The sequence below is a fragment of the Leopardus geoffroyi genome, chromosome X (genome assembly GCF_018350155.1).
Source record: "Leopardus geoffroyi isolate Oge1 chromosome X, O.geoffroyi_Oge1_pat1.0, whole genome shotgun sequence".
In the NCBI taxonomy this organism is placed as follows: domain Eukaryota; kingdom Metazoa; phylum Chordata; class Mammalia; order Carnivora; family Felidae; genus Leopardus; species Leopardus geoffroyi.
In genome coordinates, this window is record NC_059343.1 from 57,679,944 (window position 1) to 57,696,057 (window position 16,114).

General features: G+C 38.3%; 1 protein-coding gene across 2 annotated transcripts in view; it reads left to right on the top strand.

The window, feature by feature from the left end:
- KIF4A (kinesin family member 4A) overlaps positions 1–16,114 on the top strand; it is a 124,022-nt gene that overhangs the window by 65,998 nt on the left and 41,910 nt on the right. For both annotated transcript variants that reach the window (XM_045472699.1, XM_045472697.1), the window contains 5 exons: positions 2,184–2,231; positions 3,346–3,531; positions 11,537–11,640; positions 13,036–13,180; positions 13,925–14,035. In XM_045472699.1, the coding sequence (XP_045328655.1) occupies positions 2,184–2,231; positions 3,346–3,531; positions 11,537–11,640; positions 13,036–13,180; positions 13,925–14,035 (594 nt within the window). The remainder of the gene's footprint in view (positions 1–2,183; positions 2,232–3,345; positions 3,532–11,536; positions 11,641–13,035; positions 13,181–13,924; positions 14,036–16,114) is intronic.

Sequence of the window (16,114 nt, forward strand, 5' to 3'; positions counted from 1 at the left end):
CCTGCTGGACTCTTGAATCAGAGGTTTCCATGTCTATTGTTTCGAGACCCTCCCAGCTATGTATTTTTTGGAAATACACAACAATGTATCCTGTGGTTTTTATTAAGACTCACTACAGTGAAAGCAAAATGTTTCAGATGTAAGTGCTTATGCCCTTCATTCTAGATTAAAACTATTTTTATTTTAAGTGACAGGTGAACACCCCTTTTTCAGTTATGAAGGCAGCCATTGTTCCTAAATATTCCTCCTGGGGCTTTAAGCACTAAAGTGTACCATTTCTTCCTTAAAAATACAATTCAAACAAACCTCCTTGCTGCAGTCACCTGTGAGGAAATTCATGCAGTCCTTTCAGTTCCCACAAAATCAAATTTTGTTGTTTTTATCCCGGCCTCTAAGACCAGTTCCATAAAAACCATTTTGCATGCCTGGTAATGGGATTGCCTACAGCCTACAAGCCCAAACTTCCTATTGAAGGGCATTGCTGGTTAATGTAGCTCAACGTACCCTAGCCTTGTCCCCCTGACCGCCACCTTCAGCAAATCACGTATTTTTACCTTACAAGAGGTTCTCCATCGTAGCCTGAGAATGAGAGCTAAAGAGGCTTTTAGGTTGAAATAAATCCCATCATTATATATTTATATTCAGGATTATGAAGGCAGAATCCTACCAAGTTCATGTAGAACATGTCACCAAAGCTTAACCTTTGGCATTATAAAATTGTATTAGGCCAAAAGCCAAAAGGTAAACCACAGTAATATGTCTTCTTCAAAGATTAACCCATCTACTTCAATCCTGACCCCCTGGAAGGTAGTAGAAAATGTCTCCAAAAGCCAACGTTACAGGCTTTACTCATCTAGGATAGGTCTGTAAGTAGTCCATTTACTGAAACTTAAAACATGGGAGGGAAGAAAGGGTAACCATCAACCTATAATATATCGAAGTGCTCTGTTTTTCAAGAAGGATTTCATATGCCTGATCCTTGGAGAATCACCAGTATTCTAAGTCATGATGAAAAAGGATGTGAGAACACTGGAGCTTCCTTTGAATTTTCTTTGAGTCTCACTGATTGGGAATTTCTGGGCAGGGGAAGTGCTTTACAAATAGCACTTACTAAGGGCCTCTTCACTCCTCGCCTTGAAGGTATGAGATCCAAGTTTCGACAACTATGTAAGGTTTCACTGGGCTGATGCAGAGACTCCATGTGCTAACCCTAAATTATTTTCTTGCTGTTGAGCCAGTAGCTCTTTCACCTTTGACCTCTTTAATCATGTGACTTCCTGGAAATCCTTTCTTCCCAGGCTCACGGAATCACTTAAACAGAAGTGGTAATCCATATGTTGCAATACCAAATAAAGCCTAAATTCCAGTGGGGAGAAGAGAGCTTGCTCATATGATAGCCTATAAACAAATTAGTCCTAATAAGTGGTTTTAGGTTTCCCTTTTAGATGGTTGTCATTCCAGTGCCCAAAAAAGGAATTGCCCTTCTCTGGAAGGGAATCAGCGCTTGCCCTTTCCCTTCATGTAACCACTACCTGCAGTAGCTGCATAAGATTGATTCATTCTTAGATATATGAGGGAGATTTGTCTGACTTCATGAGCACATTTTTCTGGGTTATCAGCCTGTATGGAATTTATTTCCTTCTAGAGTAGGCTCTTGCTACCTTGACGGACTGTAAAAAAAAAAAAAAAAAATACAAAATAACCCTTGCTTCTATTCACTTTTCTACTGCGTTGCCTTTATTTCATATGTCTGTTTTTTAGGTGGCATGTCCATGTGAACTGGCTAGAACTGTACATTATAGAAGTAGACTTAGTGGTAAAAACATAAAGGATAGAGTCTATAAAATGGGTTAAACTTTGGCCTGTTAGAATGACTAATGCTTCATTGGCTCAATAATCTCTGGCAGAGCAGGAGAGGAGCAATAAATATGTCAATTGCCACATGACCCTATTTTTCTTTTTAGATAGACTACACCATCAACCTTATAATGAGGATAGACTCTTAAGAGGTGGAAAATGGAAATGTGTGGTTTTGGGTGTAGCTATGTGCCACAAAATGGGTCCAGCACCTTAAATTGTCTCTATGTATACTTGAAAAAAAAATTAAGTAACCAACATAAAATCCACTAGTAAGCTTCACTTCAGGGTCTTTTCCTAAACTGAAATATCATTTGTCATTGCAGGATGAAACTGTTGCTGCAACCATTGATACTGCAGTAGAACCAGAAGCTGTAAGTAATTGGCTTTGTGTAGAACTAGGAGCTTTAACTGTGCCATTTCCTGTTAATTTATCACTCAGCTGAGGAAGAGAATCCCTGATTGCTACCATCCTCCATAGAGTACCTTGGAAATCCAGACATCTTGAGTATAAATGCCAGTTGTGTAAAATCCCGAAGTTGGATAGACTCCATCTCTAATAGTATGACTGCTAACGGATGGCAGGGCTTCTCAAGGATGTCATTTTCCTTATTTGCAGTCTGGTTTGCTGACTTCTTGTTAGATGCTAGTATTCTGCAACAGCTGTCTAGCAAGTTAAGGGAGGGAAAAAAACAAATTAGGTAATTATGGCAGAGTCAAAAAAGTAGTAGAGAAGAAATGGAAGACACTTTTTTTCCTCATCATACTTTGCTTGTGGATGGGATGGTTAGGGGCTAAAAGAACCAAGGGAAATATTTTGAGTGTTCAAGTTGCAAGAATAGATAAAATGTATTAGATGTTGGCTAAAGGTTAGAGAGCCAAGTCAAAATGAAAGGCTAGACAGTGGCTTCCTTGAGACATCTTTTTGCCCTTAAAACAAACATGTATCGGTATTTTTTGTATTCTGAAAGAAAGATGGCAGATAAATCAGGTGACCTCTGGCATGTGCCCTTCATTCTGGATTAAAACTACTTTTATTTTAAGTGATGGGTGAACACCCCCTTTTCAGTTATGAAGGCAACCATTATGTTCCCAAATCTTTCAGGATTATAAAGGGATAATGAAGCCTCTTCTCCATTTCCACCATTCCTAAAGTGCCATTTCCAGAACTCTTTCTCTTGTAAAGATCCCTTAGAATGAGATGAAAGTAAGAAATGTTAGCTAGATCAATAAAGGAAAGAGCAAGAAACTCAGTTTACTCTAAGAGTCAGTTAAAAGATGTAAGAAACAAGGTGCTGTGAGAACAGGGAAAGAGGCTAGGCTCGACTCATTTCAGATGTTTAAAGCAAATGTATGAGAAGCCATATTTTTAAAAGAACAGGGGTACCAGTAATGGAGAAGTGGCTATGAGACCGACCTGATGAAGTAGGGCCTAAGGATCTCTAATTGCTTGTTTCTCTTACAAGTCATCATTTTGATCTTTTCCAGCAAGTGGAAACCAGTCCAGAAACCAGCAGGTCTTCTGATGCTTTCACTACTCAGCATGCTCTGCGTCAAGCTCAGATGTCTAAGGAGCTGCTTGAGTTGAATAAAGCTCTTGCACTGAAAGAGGCCCTAGCCAGAAAGATGACTCAGAATGACAACCAACTGCAGCCCATTCAGTTCCAGTACCAGGTAAAATATTTACCAGAGCAGCATTTGTTTGTGTCTGCCACTTGTGTGTGTGAGTGGAGCAGGGGCGGGTGGAGGGCAGAGAGAGAGGGAGACAGAATCCGAAGGAGGCTCCAGGCTCTGAGCTGTCAGCCCAGAGCCTGACATGGGGCTCAAATTCATGGACCACCAGATCATGACCTTAAATGACTAAGCGACCCAGGTGCCCCAGGCACACTGTTTTTGATGACGTTGAGACAACATAATGTGCATAATACAACTGGAATTGTATTGTTGGTTTCAAAAAAAGGATACATTCAGGATAGGGAACCTGCAATTTTGTTTCATTTAATGTAACACCTTACCTTATGCAACAGGTATTTAATAAATAGTTTAATGATGTTATAATAAATGTGGTCTCTACTTGTGGAGAAATTTTGTTCTAATACCAATACTGAGATTCTGAGAAAGGTACATCTCTTACTAGATGGTCTTGGCTATAGTGTGAATTAGGAAGAGGCTTATGGGGTACCTGGGTGGCTCAGTCGGTTAAGTGTCTGACTCTTGATTTCAGCTCAGGTCATGATCTCGAGGTTTGTGAGTTCGAGCCCCACATTGGGCTCTGCACTGACAGCACAGAGCCTACTTGGGATTCTCTCTCTCTCTCTCTCTCTCTCTCTCTCTCTCTCTCTGCCCCTCCCTTGCTTGTGTGCTTTCTTTCTCTCTATAAAAAAAATTTTTTTTTAAAGAGAGGGAATAATGGATATCACTTCACTTGGCAAATGACTAAACTGTTTTTCTTAGTGGTAGTTCTATGTTTTTAAATTTTTTCTTAATGTTTATTTAGAGAGGGAGAGAGCACAGATGCACATGTACAGAGGAGGAGGGGCAGAGAGAGGGAGACAGAGGTTCCAAAGCAGGCTCCACACTGACAGCAGAGGGACTGATGTGGGACTTGAACTCACAAACCTCGAGATCATGACCTGAGCTGAAGTTGGACACTCAACCGACTGAGCCATCCAGGCACTTAGTGGTAGTTCTAACTGGCCCTTGCTAATTAATAATCAGATCTTTACTGAAAGACAAGTCTTTGCCTTTCAGGTTATTCCACAAGGTTAACCAGACCTTATTTTCCATTGTATCCCAGTGTTTCCCATCCACAAAGTGATGTTAGCAGGGCTGGTAGAGGGAAGGGTGGATTGTTTCCCCATCAAGCTACATCCTACCATCCTCGGGTCATTATTTTCATATCAAGAAATCCCTATAGAAATCATGCAGCTTCTACCCCCAGCTCCCCTAAGTTTTCAGAGTAAAAACAAGAAGTGTTTCTCCTAAATAATTTTCATCACTTTTTTTCCTTAGGATAGAGAATTCCCCCAGGGTATTCCAAAATAATAACTGAGTTGCCATTAGAGGTTTTATTTCCTTTTTTTATTATTACAGTCATGTTTAACTTTTTTAAAACTTAATTTTTATTTATGTCAAATGCAAAAAAATAAATATTTATGGCAAATGCATGTGTATCATTTTAAAAAGCCAAACAGTACAATAATCAGAAAAATGAATCAATTCCTGCCCTACTACCTTCTGCCCAGTTCCCTAGGTTTATACTTTACATTCTTTAAGCTGTTTCATCTGACACTTACATTCATTTTTTTGTAGGTAAGAGTTGGCAGTATAACACGTTAATTTAAAAATTTTAGACATTGCAGATCAAAGCCATAATGAAATATCACCTCAACACCTGTCAGAATGGCTAAAATTAAAAACACAAGAAACAAGTGTTGGCAAGGGCATGGAGAAAAAGGAATGCACTGTTGGTGGGAATGCAAACTGGTACAACCACTGTGGAAAACAGTGTGAAGATTCCTCAAAAGATTAAAAATAGAATTACCATATAATCCAGTAATTCCACTACTGGGTACTTACCCAAAGAAGACAAAAACACTAATTCAAAAAGATATATGCACCCCTATGTTTATTGCGGCATTATTTACAATAGCCAAATTATGGAAGCAGCCCAAGTGTCCATTGATAGATGAATGGATAAAGAAGATGTGGTATATATACAAATGGAATATTATTCAGCCATAAAAAAGAATGAAATCTTGCCATTTGCAACAACATGGATGGATCTAGAAAGTGTAATGCTAAGTGAAATAAGTCAGTCAGAGAAAGACAAATACCATATGATTTCACTCATATGTACAATTTAGGAATCAAAGCAAAAAAGAGACAAACAAAAACACAGACTCTCAAATATAATGAACAAACTCGTGGTTACCAGAGGGGAAGTGGGTGGGCAGATGGGTGAAATAGGTGAAGGGGATCAAGAGTACAAAAGAAAATAATAGCTGGTTACTATTACATTTTAGAATAACTCAGGGTTTGATTAAAACCACAATAATTTTGTAATGTAACATCTTTTGTGGATAGCTTCCTGTGCTTCCAGAAATTCTGATTAAATGGTCTCAAGAAATTCTGATTAAATGGGTAGGCAGTACCTCTCAAAAGGATGAGGCAGTTCTAGAGATATGGAGAGTGGTGATGGTTGCACAATGTCACTGAACTGTCCACTTAATATGATTAAAATGTTAATCTTTATGTATAAAAAAATAATAAGTTCAGTACAGTTGTGAAAAAAGTTTTAGATGTTATCAATTGATTTCCCACTATGGAAGATAGGAAAAAGCTCTCTTATAAAACCACCCATGTACACCGCATCACCTCTTATCTCTCATAATGGTAATCTCACAAGTTTTGATTAAAGGAATATTTAGTGTTTAAATTTTTATGATTATGTAAATATGTTTTACAGCTGAGCCACATAGCATATGATTCCACTTCCTTTCTTGTTTGGCTTTTTCTATTTCCCAGAGTTAATAATCTCATTTTTTCATTTACTTAGTCTTCTATGTACCTGTCAATAATTTATCTCCAAACTTCTTTACAGACTTATAAAACTCCTTCTAATATGGTCAAACATACCAGATAATTTATCAATCCATTTCTTTCTTGAAGACAACCCTCCTGGAATCTTCTGTCCTGATTTTCTTTCTGTAGGCCTGCTGGCCAGCTGGCAACCTGGGGCTGTCATCCTGGGAATCTGCTTCACTTCTCATCTCTGTGTTGAAACAGATTCTGTATCTTCCTCATTCTTGGGATACCCTTTTGTCTTGGTTAAATACAACCCCAATAACGTTCTGAGACAGTGTTCATGAAAGAGAAATGTTTTAAACCATTGCATACCTGAAAATAGCTTTTTGTTGTTGTTGTTGTTGCTGTTGTTGTTAGTTAGTTGGTTGGGTTTAGGTTCTACAATGGAAATCATTTTTCTTCAGAAATGTGCAGGCTTTTCTTCACTGTCTTCTGTTTTCAGTATTGCTGTTGAGAAGTTCATTATAATGCCTGATTCTTTTTATTTGATCTGTATTCCACTGCCACCACCACTCCTGCTCTAAAAACTTTAAGAACCTTTTCTTTGTTGCCAAGTGTGAATGAATTTCACAATGATGTGCCTTTGTATGGGACTTTTCTTGTTTATTGTACTTGGTGGGTCCTTTCAAACTAGAAATTTGTATTCTCTTTTAATGGGAAGGTTTCTTATATTATTTCTTTAATAATGCCTCCTTTCTGTTTTTCCCATTTCTCTTTTCTTGCACTCCTCATAGTCAGATATTAGATCTCCTAGATATAGTCTCTGCTTTTCTTATCTCTTCCCTCCTATTTTCTATTTTTTATCTCTTTATTCCACTCTATGGGTGATTTCCCTCCGCACCTATTTGCCTATTAATTTCTAAGATGTTTTTAATCCTCTAATTTTTTATATCCTTCTATTTTTTTTTCTTGGATGCAATGCTCATCTCTAATAGAAATTACATTTTTTGAGGTTTTCTTTTTCTTCCTGCCTTGCCTCTGGGTCCTCCAAATTCCTGTCTTTAGTGTGTTTGGTCTTTTCTTTCATATAAGAAGCTTTCCTCAAATTTCCAGTGATCTTTGGCTACCCATTCATATTTAACAGTGGGACACTAAAAGCTGGTAGGAAGTTGTGTATGCATGGGTTTATCTTGGGTGGTCAGTTTCCAATAAAGAAATTTGTCATTCTCTCTGCAGTGGTGTAGACAGAGTAGTGGTATGCCTTATTTCTGGCAACCTAGAGAAAATAAGGGAGTTGAAGGAGTCCGTCCAGTCATGTACAGACTTTTATTTAATTCCCTCAGCAGTATCCCTGCCTTCTGCTGTATGTGCTGTCTGTGAATCCAGCCTCTCAGATTTGGCCTCTCCAGAGAGGAAACCTGTGCTCCTCTCTGTGGTTCTATGGTACAAATTGGCTTGTTTCTTCTTGGCATTTGTCCTATAGGAGTCATATTTTAGCTTTTTCCACTCTGCTAAGTCAGTTACCACTACTCAACTATTTTCCTCTTCTAAATATTTGTTTATATTTCTTGACTGCTCCTTCATCCTTGTTAATTTATACCCTTTTGGGGGGTCATTTTAGTGGGATTTCAAGGGGGAGCAAATTAAATATGCAGCTCAAGCTTCCAGGTTAGCAGGACATAAAATGCAACCTTTTTTAGGTTGCTTTCCTACTTTTTTTTTAAGTTTATTTATTTATTTTGAGAGAAAGAGAGTAGGGAAGGAGCAGAGAGAGAGGGAGAGAGAATTCCAAGCAGGCTCCATGCTGTTCAGCCCGGAGCCCGATGCCAGGCTCAATCTCACGAACCGTGGGATCATGACCTGAGCTGAAACCAAGCGTCAGACACTTAATCCACTGAGCTACCCAGGTGCCCCACCTTTTTAAAGTTGAATGTATTTTGACTTTTCCAGGGTAAACAAAGGATTAATGGTCAGGTTGAGAAATTACTCCTCTCTTTTACTCTTTTACTCTTTTACTCCTGGAAACATGGGGATATATGATCCCCCAGTGTACTTCTAACTCTATGAGGAGGTGCTAGGAATGAGCTAGAGCTGTAGTAACATATCTTGTCCCTTTTTCCCTTGGAACCCAATATGCTTGAGCTCCCAAACCTTAAAGTTAAGAGGAAACAAATTCTTATTGTAAACAGTACCTTTCCATCACCTGTAAATCACTGTCTCTTTCTAAGAAATAAAGGTAGTTTTTTGTTCTAAATAGTTTTTCTATCACTGAAGAATTGCTATAGAAAAATTTGAGGAGGTATACATCTGATTAATGAAGATTGCCATGAGTTATAGTAACCCAAGACTCAATTAACTCCCTTTGTGGAGTCAGTGAGACAGTTTTGACTAAATGTGGCATATATAATGAAAAGATACTATTTCTCACCCATCCAACTGGTAAAAATTTTGAAGTGTAGTAATATCAAATGTTGACAAAGGTGCAGGGAAATAAGTACTCTCCTACCTAGTTAGCAAGAGTAGAAATTGGAATTGCCACTTTAGAGGACAACTTAGCAGTATCTATTAAAATTACAAGTGTGGGGGTGCCTAGATGGCTCAGTCGGTTAAGCATCCGACTTCAGCTGTGGTCATGATCTTGCAGTTCGTGAGTTTGAGCCGCCACATCAGGCTCTCTGCTGTCAGTGTGGAACCCACTTTGGATCCTATTTTCCCCTCTCTTTCTCCCCCTCCCCCGCTGGTTCTCTCTCTCTAAATAAATAAATAAATTTTAAAAAATTAAATTAAAAGTGTGTACCCCCATGACTCTGTAATTCCGCTTGTTCCTACCCTAGAAAAACCTTGCATGTGTGTACAGAAGGCATGCACAAGAATATTCCATTATGGCAAAACAATGAGGTAGATCTCTATGCAATGATATAAATAAATCTCAAAGACTAAAAAAAAAGTTACAGAATAATACACACTTTTAGTATAATTCTGCTTACCTTTAACACATTCCAATAGACACACATACAAATATGCACATATTATTTTTGTATCTATTTAAATAAATACTCTAGACATTTGCCACAATATATTTATATATTTATCAGTTATGCATTTTAAGGCATTTACATATATGTTTAAATGTCTAGAATATGTAAATGTCCACATATGTAATATGCAAATGTCTAGGAAGAATGTCGGAAATCTGGACCAGTCTGTTAACAGTGGTAACTTCTGGATAGGGGACTGGCATTTTGGAAGAGTAGGGCAGTAGAGGGGACTCACCCTTTATATGTACTATCTGGATTATATTTTAACCAGAATGTTTTCATGTGTTACTTCTCTAAGTGTACACACACATACACACATTATTGCCAGTTTAAATATGCAAGGTAGCTATAAAGCAATGAGACTGATTTTCATTGGGTGTTAGCGTGGTTCATTATATTTTGTGGAAAACAGCTCTTGCCTGTTTAGAAAGCTTCTCTGATACAGCCCCACCTAACCTGCCTCTTTGTGTCGTTTCAATACCGGTCTAAGACCACCACATAATCTTCTTGGCTACCAACTGCTCATTCAGCCGGTGTCCTTTAACTTTTTGGTTATGAGAACAGGAAGGAATCTATTGGGTTTTCCCAATCTTGGAAACTACTAAACTTCAGTTTCTAGAATTCATTTCCTAAATGTATGCAGAACTGCAAAAGGTATTGAATATATATGTTTGAAAGTTCTGAATATAAGAATATTTGTGTAGCTCTTTACTATTTATAGAATGTCTTCCCTTCTTTATCTTATTTCATCTTCCCAACAACCCTGTGAGGTAAGTGGTGTTGTTAATTGTTCACATAGATAGGGAAACTCTCGAGGGTCCCCAAGACCACCCCAAGGTTTGATGATTCACCAGGATGATTCAGAGGACTTGGCATATAGTCATACAGCTAAGAGTTATTACAGTAGAAGGATACAAAACAAAATCATCAAAAGGAAAAAGCACATGGGGCAAAGTCTGAAGGGAACCAGATGTAAGCTTCCAAGAGTCTTCTCCTAGTGGAGTAAGTTATTATTTAATTCCTCCAGCAATGGTTTGTGACATGTGTGAAATGTTGTCTATCAGGGAACCTCCCTGGAGTCTAGGAGTCCAGGTTTTTTTTTTAAGTTTTTATTTTAATTCCAGTTAGTTAACATACAGTGTCATATTAGTTTCAGGTGTACAATATAGTGATTCAACAATTCCGTACATCACCCAGTGCTCATCACAAGGGCACTCCTTAATCCCCATCACCCGTTTCACCCCAGCCACCTCCCCTCTGGTAACCATCAGTTTGTGCTCTATAGTTAAGAGTCTGTTGGGGTACCTGGGTAGCTCAGTCGGTTAAGAGTTGGACTCTTGATTTCGGCTCAGGTCATGATCTCACAGTTTGTTGGTTCAAGCCCTGTGTTGGGCTCCACACTGACAGTACGGAGCCTGCTTGGGATATTCTCTCTCCCTCTCTCAAATTAATTAAATAAACTTTAAAAACAGAGTCTGTTTCTTGGCATAATGAGCCATTCTTATCAAAAGGGTGAGAACCCTACCAAGTTCACACACCTGAGCCAAGGGCCAATCTTGCAAGCAATACTTTTTAAGAACAGCAATCTCAGGCCTGCTATATGAACTCTCCTATGCGTTGAAACTAAGGCTAAAAAGAGAGGAAATGACTTTTGTTAAGACATTTAGATATTAAGTGCTGGACTCAATGTTCAAACTTTTGGATTCCAAGTTTATACTTTTTCCACTAGGTGTAACTTTCATCTCCTTAAATCAAGTACAGACTGATGTTTTTAGTTTGTAATTGAAGTGGTAAAATTGAACACATAGTTCCTTAAGATGTGGAATGTTGATTTTCTTTTTTCATTTATTATTTTTTTAATTGCTTATTTTTGAGAGAGAAAGTGGGGGAGGGGCAGAGAAAAAGGGAGACAGAGGATCCAAAGCTGGCTCTGCACTGACAGCAGAGAGCCCCACGTGGGGCTCAAACTCACAAACCACGAGATCATGACCTGAGCCGAAGTTGGACACTTAACCAACTGAACCACCCAGGTGGCCCTTCTTTTTTTTTTTTAAAGTAAATTTTCTTTCGTGCCTTTTAATGCTTTTTTTCTCTCTGACCCATAACATTTCTAGGATAACATAAAAAATCTAGAGTTGGAAGTCATCAATCTGCAGAAGGAAAAAGAAGAATTGGTTCTTGAACTTCAGACAACAAAGAAGGATGTCAACCAAGCCAAGTAAGAATAAATCCAATAAATATTATTTCAAGTCCCTACTGTGTGTGAGGAAGTTATAAATGAAATAGAGAAGTAAAAGAGCCATTTCCTGCCCCCACAGGATTTATACCTAATTGTGGAAAGAAGATCTAAACAAAAGAAAAGTAATTGAGATTTTCAACAATACCTCATGATGATAGTGAAAGAATGCCGTAACAGCATATGATTAGTAGATTAGTAGCTAAATGAATTTCTTAGGCAGTAATTGCTTTAAGAGTTCAGAGGTGGGGCGCCTGGGTGGCGCAGTCGGTTAAGCGTCCGACTTCAGCCAGGTCACGATCTCGCGGTCCGTGAGTTCGAGCCCCGCGTCGGGCTCTGGGCTGATGGCTCGGAGCCTGGAGCCTGTTTCCGATTCTGTGTCTCCTTCTCTCTCTGCCCCTCCCCCATTCATGCTCTGTCTCTCTCTGTCCCAAAAATAAATAAACGTTGAAGAGTTCAGAGGTAGGGGATATCAGTTTAGACTGGCATGATCAAGGAAGACCTTACAAGAAGTTAGCATTTGAGCTGGATTTTGAAAGATTATCAGAACTACCAGACAGCTACAGTTTCTTTGTCCCTGTACAGACTGTAAATTAGCTTGTGAATAGAATTAATGTCCAGGCTAGTAAATGAAAAACCAATCTAGCCATCCCTCAGTTAAGAATAAAACTAAGGCAGATAACCAGAATATTCTGCTTTTCCTCAGACCTCTGCCTTATTGGCTATTCTACCTTATGTTTTAGTCTGTGACTCTATTATATCTCCTTTGAGTCTAAAGTTCATGTTCTTTAAAAAAAATGTTAATGTTTATTTTTGAGAGAGATTGGGAGAGACAGAGCGCAAGCAGGGGAGGGGCAGAGAGAGACGGAGACACAGAATCCGAAGCAGGCTCCACTCTGTCAGCAGAGAGCCCTATGTGGGGCTCAAACTCACGAGCCATGAGAGCATGACCTGAGCCAAAGTCGGACATTTAACAGACTGAGCCACCCAGGCTCCCCTAAAGTTCATCTTCTTAAATATTATGCTGAATGTTTACTTTCTATCTCAGACTAGTATAATAATCACCAAAATTATTCCTTTACAGCTAAACTAAAGTGAAATATCTTCAAAGAACCATCCTTTTAACCTAGTAGTAGGGAATGAAGTATTGAGGCAATTTCATTGTTATATCCTCAAAAAATTTATTGTTTTACTCTTGGTATTGAGCTCCCATTATTGAGACAGTTTTGGTTGTTTGGGTGGTATTCATTATTTGAAGATGACTATGCAACTGGTCACCTGTTTTATATATATCAGGATTGTGAACCTGGGAGTCTATGTCTTTTGAAGTCAGGCTTTGCTGCTGCTAGTCTTCATTCCTATAGTATCTGTTTTTAGGTTGAGTGAGCGCCGCCGTAAACGTCTCCAGGAGCTAGAGGGTCAAATAGCTGATCTGAAGAAGAAACTCAATGAACAGTCCAAACTTCTGAAGCTGAAAGAATCCACAGAGCATACCGTTTCCAAACTGAACCAGGAGATACGGGTAATAAATGCTCATCCTTGGGTTTGTTTCATTAAAACTTACAAACATAGGTGTTCCATTTAGAATTATACTACGGAGGCATTGTCAGGTGAGAAAGTAGCAGGCAGGGCCATCATCTGCAAGTGTGTGAATCTCCACAAATGCCCCTTTTACAGGACATTGTGCTGGTAGTCATCTGGAGTCTGAACAATGAAACCCTGCTTTAACATTCAGAGTTTAATGTTAGATTCCCTGAAACCAAAGGAGAAAGATACCTTAGTATTTTGTGGTGATATCCTAACCACCTTCCATGATTATGTAGAAGGATTTCATAAACTAGTTGCAAACTGACAGACACCTGGAGAATATTTTCAGATATTGAATGTTCAACTTCTGACATCTGCAAAGTGGAGTGAACAGGCCACTTATACGGAAACCTTTAGAATACAGTGATTGCTAGGTGGATTTGTCCTTGGGGCTTAGTAGATATTTCCCTGAAATTTCATTTATGTACAATGAATTTAGGGCTGAATTTAGCTGTCGGTACATTTTTAAAAAATTTCTTCAACATGTTCATCTGTGTAGTCTATACTTGGAAACCCAAGCATAGCAAGGGGTATTGCAAGCCTAATCAGAAAATCTGTTGGCAGCCTTCTCAGCTTAGCTCTGGGTTTTCTCTCTTCTTAATAGTTAGTCTATCCATCTGCACATCAGCCTAGAATAAGTGCAGATGACTAATAATTGTATTGGTTTTTGTTTTTACAGGTGATGAAAAACCAGCGGGTACAGTTGATGCGTCAGATGAAAGAGGATGCTGAGAAGTTTAGACAATGGAAACAACAAAAAGACAAAGAAGTAATCCAGTTAAAAGAACGAGTAAGTAACTACAGCTTCTCAAAGGCCTACCTAACAAAGCCTTCTCGGGGCTGACTAGCATTAAAGCCTCTCTTCAAACAACTAGTTATTTCCAAAAATGTGACACATTCATGAATTTGGCAGCTATTTCTTAAACATCTACTACATGCAAGGTACTATCTGCTAGATACCATGGAAAATAGATGAGTATTATATGAGCTCTCACCTAGAAGAATGTCTTATCTAAAGGGGAAGGTGAGGGGCATCTGGGAGGCTCAGTCCGTTAAGCGTCTGTCTCTTAATTTTGGCTCAGGTCATGATCTCATGGTTTGTGAGATCAAGCCCCTGTGCTGACAGTGCAGAGCCTGCTTGGGATTCTCTCTCCCCTTCTCCCTCTGCCCCTCCCCTGCTTGCACTATCACTCTCAAAATAAGTAAACATTTTTAAAAAATGAAGAAATATCTCAAATCAATAACCTAGACTTCCACTTTAAGACACTGGGGGAAAAAAAAGCCTTCCACTTTAAGACAGTGGGGAAAAAAAGCAAACTAAACCCAAAGCTAGCAGATGAACAGAAATGTTCAGCATTAGGCTCTGTACTGACAGCTCAGAGCCTGGAGCCTGCCTCAGATTCTGTGTCTCTCTCTCTCTATGTCCCTCCCCTGCTCGCTCACTCTCTCTCTCAAAAAGAAATAAACATTAAAAAATTTGTAATTAAAAAAATTAAAGAGGAAATAATACCAAATTTTTGGAAACTATTCCGAAAAACAGCAGCAAAGGAAACATTTCCCAGCTCATTCTATGAGTATTTCCTTGACACCAAAACAAGACATCCCAAGAAAACTGTAGAATATAGATGTGAATATCTCCAAAATCAACAAACTGAATCCAGCAACATATAAAAAGAATGATACACCATGACCAAGTAAGGTTCATCTGAAAAAATGCAAGCCTTCCTTAAGATCTGAAAATCAATTAATGTATTACACCATATCAGTAAAATAAAGAATAAGAGCCACAGGATTATCTCAATAGACATAGAAAACATATTTGACAAAATCCATCACCCTTTCATAATAAAAAACACTCAAGAAACTAGGAGTAAAAGGAAACTTCTCAACCTGATAAAGGGCATTTACGAAAATCCCACAGTTAACATCATACTTAATGGGGAAAGACAGGATACTTTCCCCCTAAGATCAGGAACAAGACAAGACTATCCACTCTCATTGCTTTTATTCCATATTGTCCTGGAGGTTCTGGCCAGGGCACTTAAGCAAGAAAAATATATAAAAGGCATCCAGATTGGAAAGGAAGAAGCAAAAATCTCCCTGTTAGCAGATGACATGATCTTATATTGTATGTATAAAATGCTAGAAGATCTACTACAAAAACTGGTAAAACTAATACATGAGTTCAGCAAGGTTCGAGGCATTTGTACATTTCGTCAATGTACAAAAGCCGGTTGTATTTCTTTACGCTAGAGACCAATTTGAAAATGAAGAAAATAATTCCATTTATAGTAACATCAATAAGAATAAAATGCTTAGGAGTAAACTTATAAACTTATAACTTGTAAAACTTATACACTAAAAACTATAAAACATCTTTGAATTAATTAAATATCAAAATAAATGGAAATATAACCCATGTTCATGAATGGGAAGATTTAATATACTTAAGATGGAATGCTCCCCAGATTGATCTCAGATTCAGTATAATCTCAATCAAAATTCCAACTGGCTTATTTGCAAATATTCACATGCTGATCCTAAAATTCATATTGAAATGGAGGTGACCCAGCATAGTCGTAACAATCTCAGAAGAATAAATTTGGAGATGTCACATTTCCCATTGGCAACACATCCATCACCTCACATAGTTACCTATTTTTTTCAGTGTAAAGAGAACACTTAAGATCTATTCCTTAGCAGATTTCAATTATACAATACAGTATTATTAACTATAGTCACTATTATATATAGATCCCCAGAACTTACTCATTTTATAACCAAAAGTTTACACTCTTTGACCAACCTTTCCATGTTTTCCCCACCCCCAGTTCCTGGTAACCACCATTACTCTCTAGTTCTATGAGTC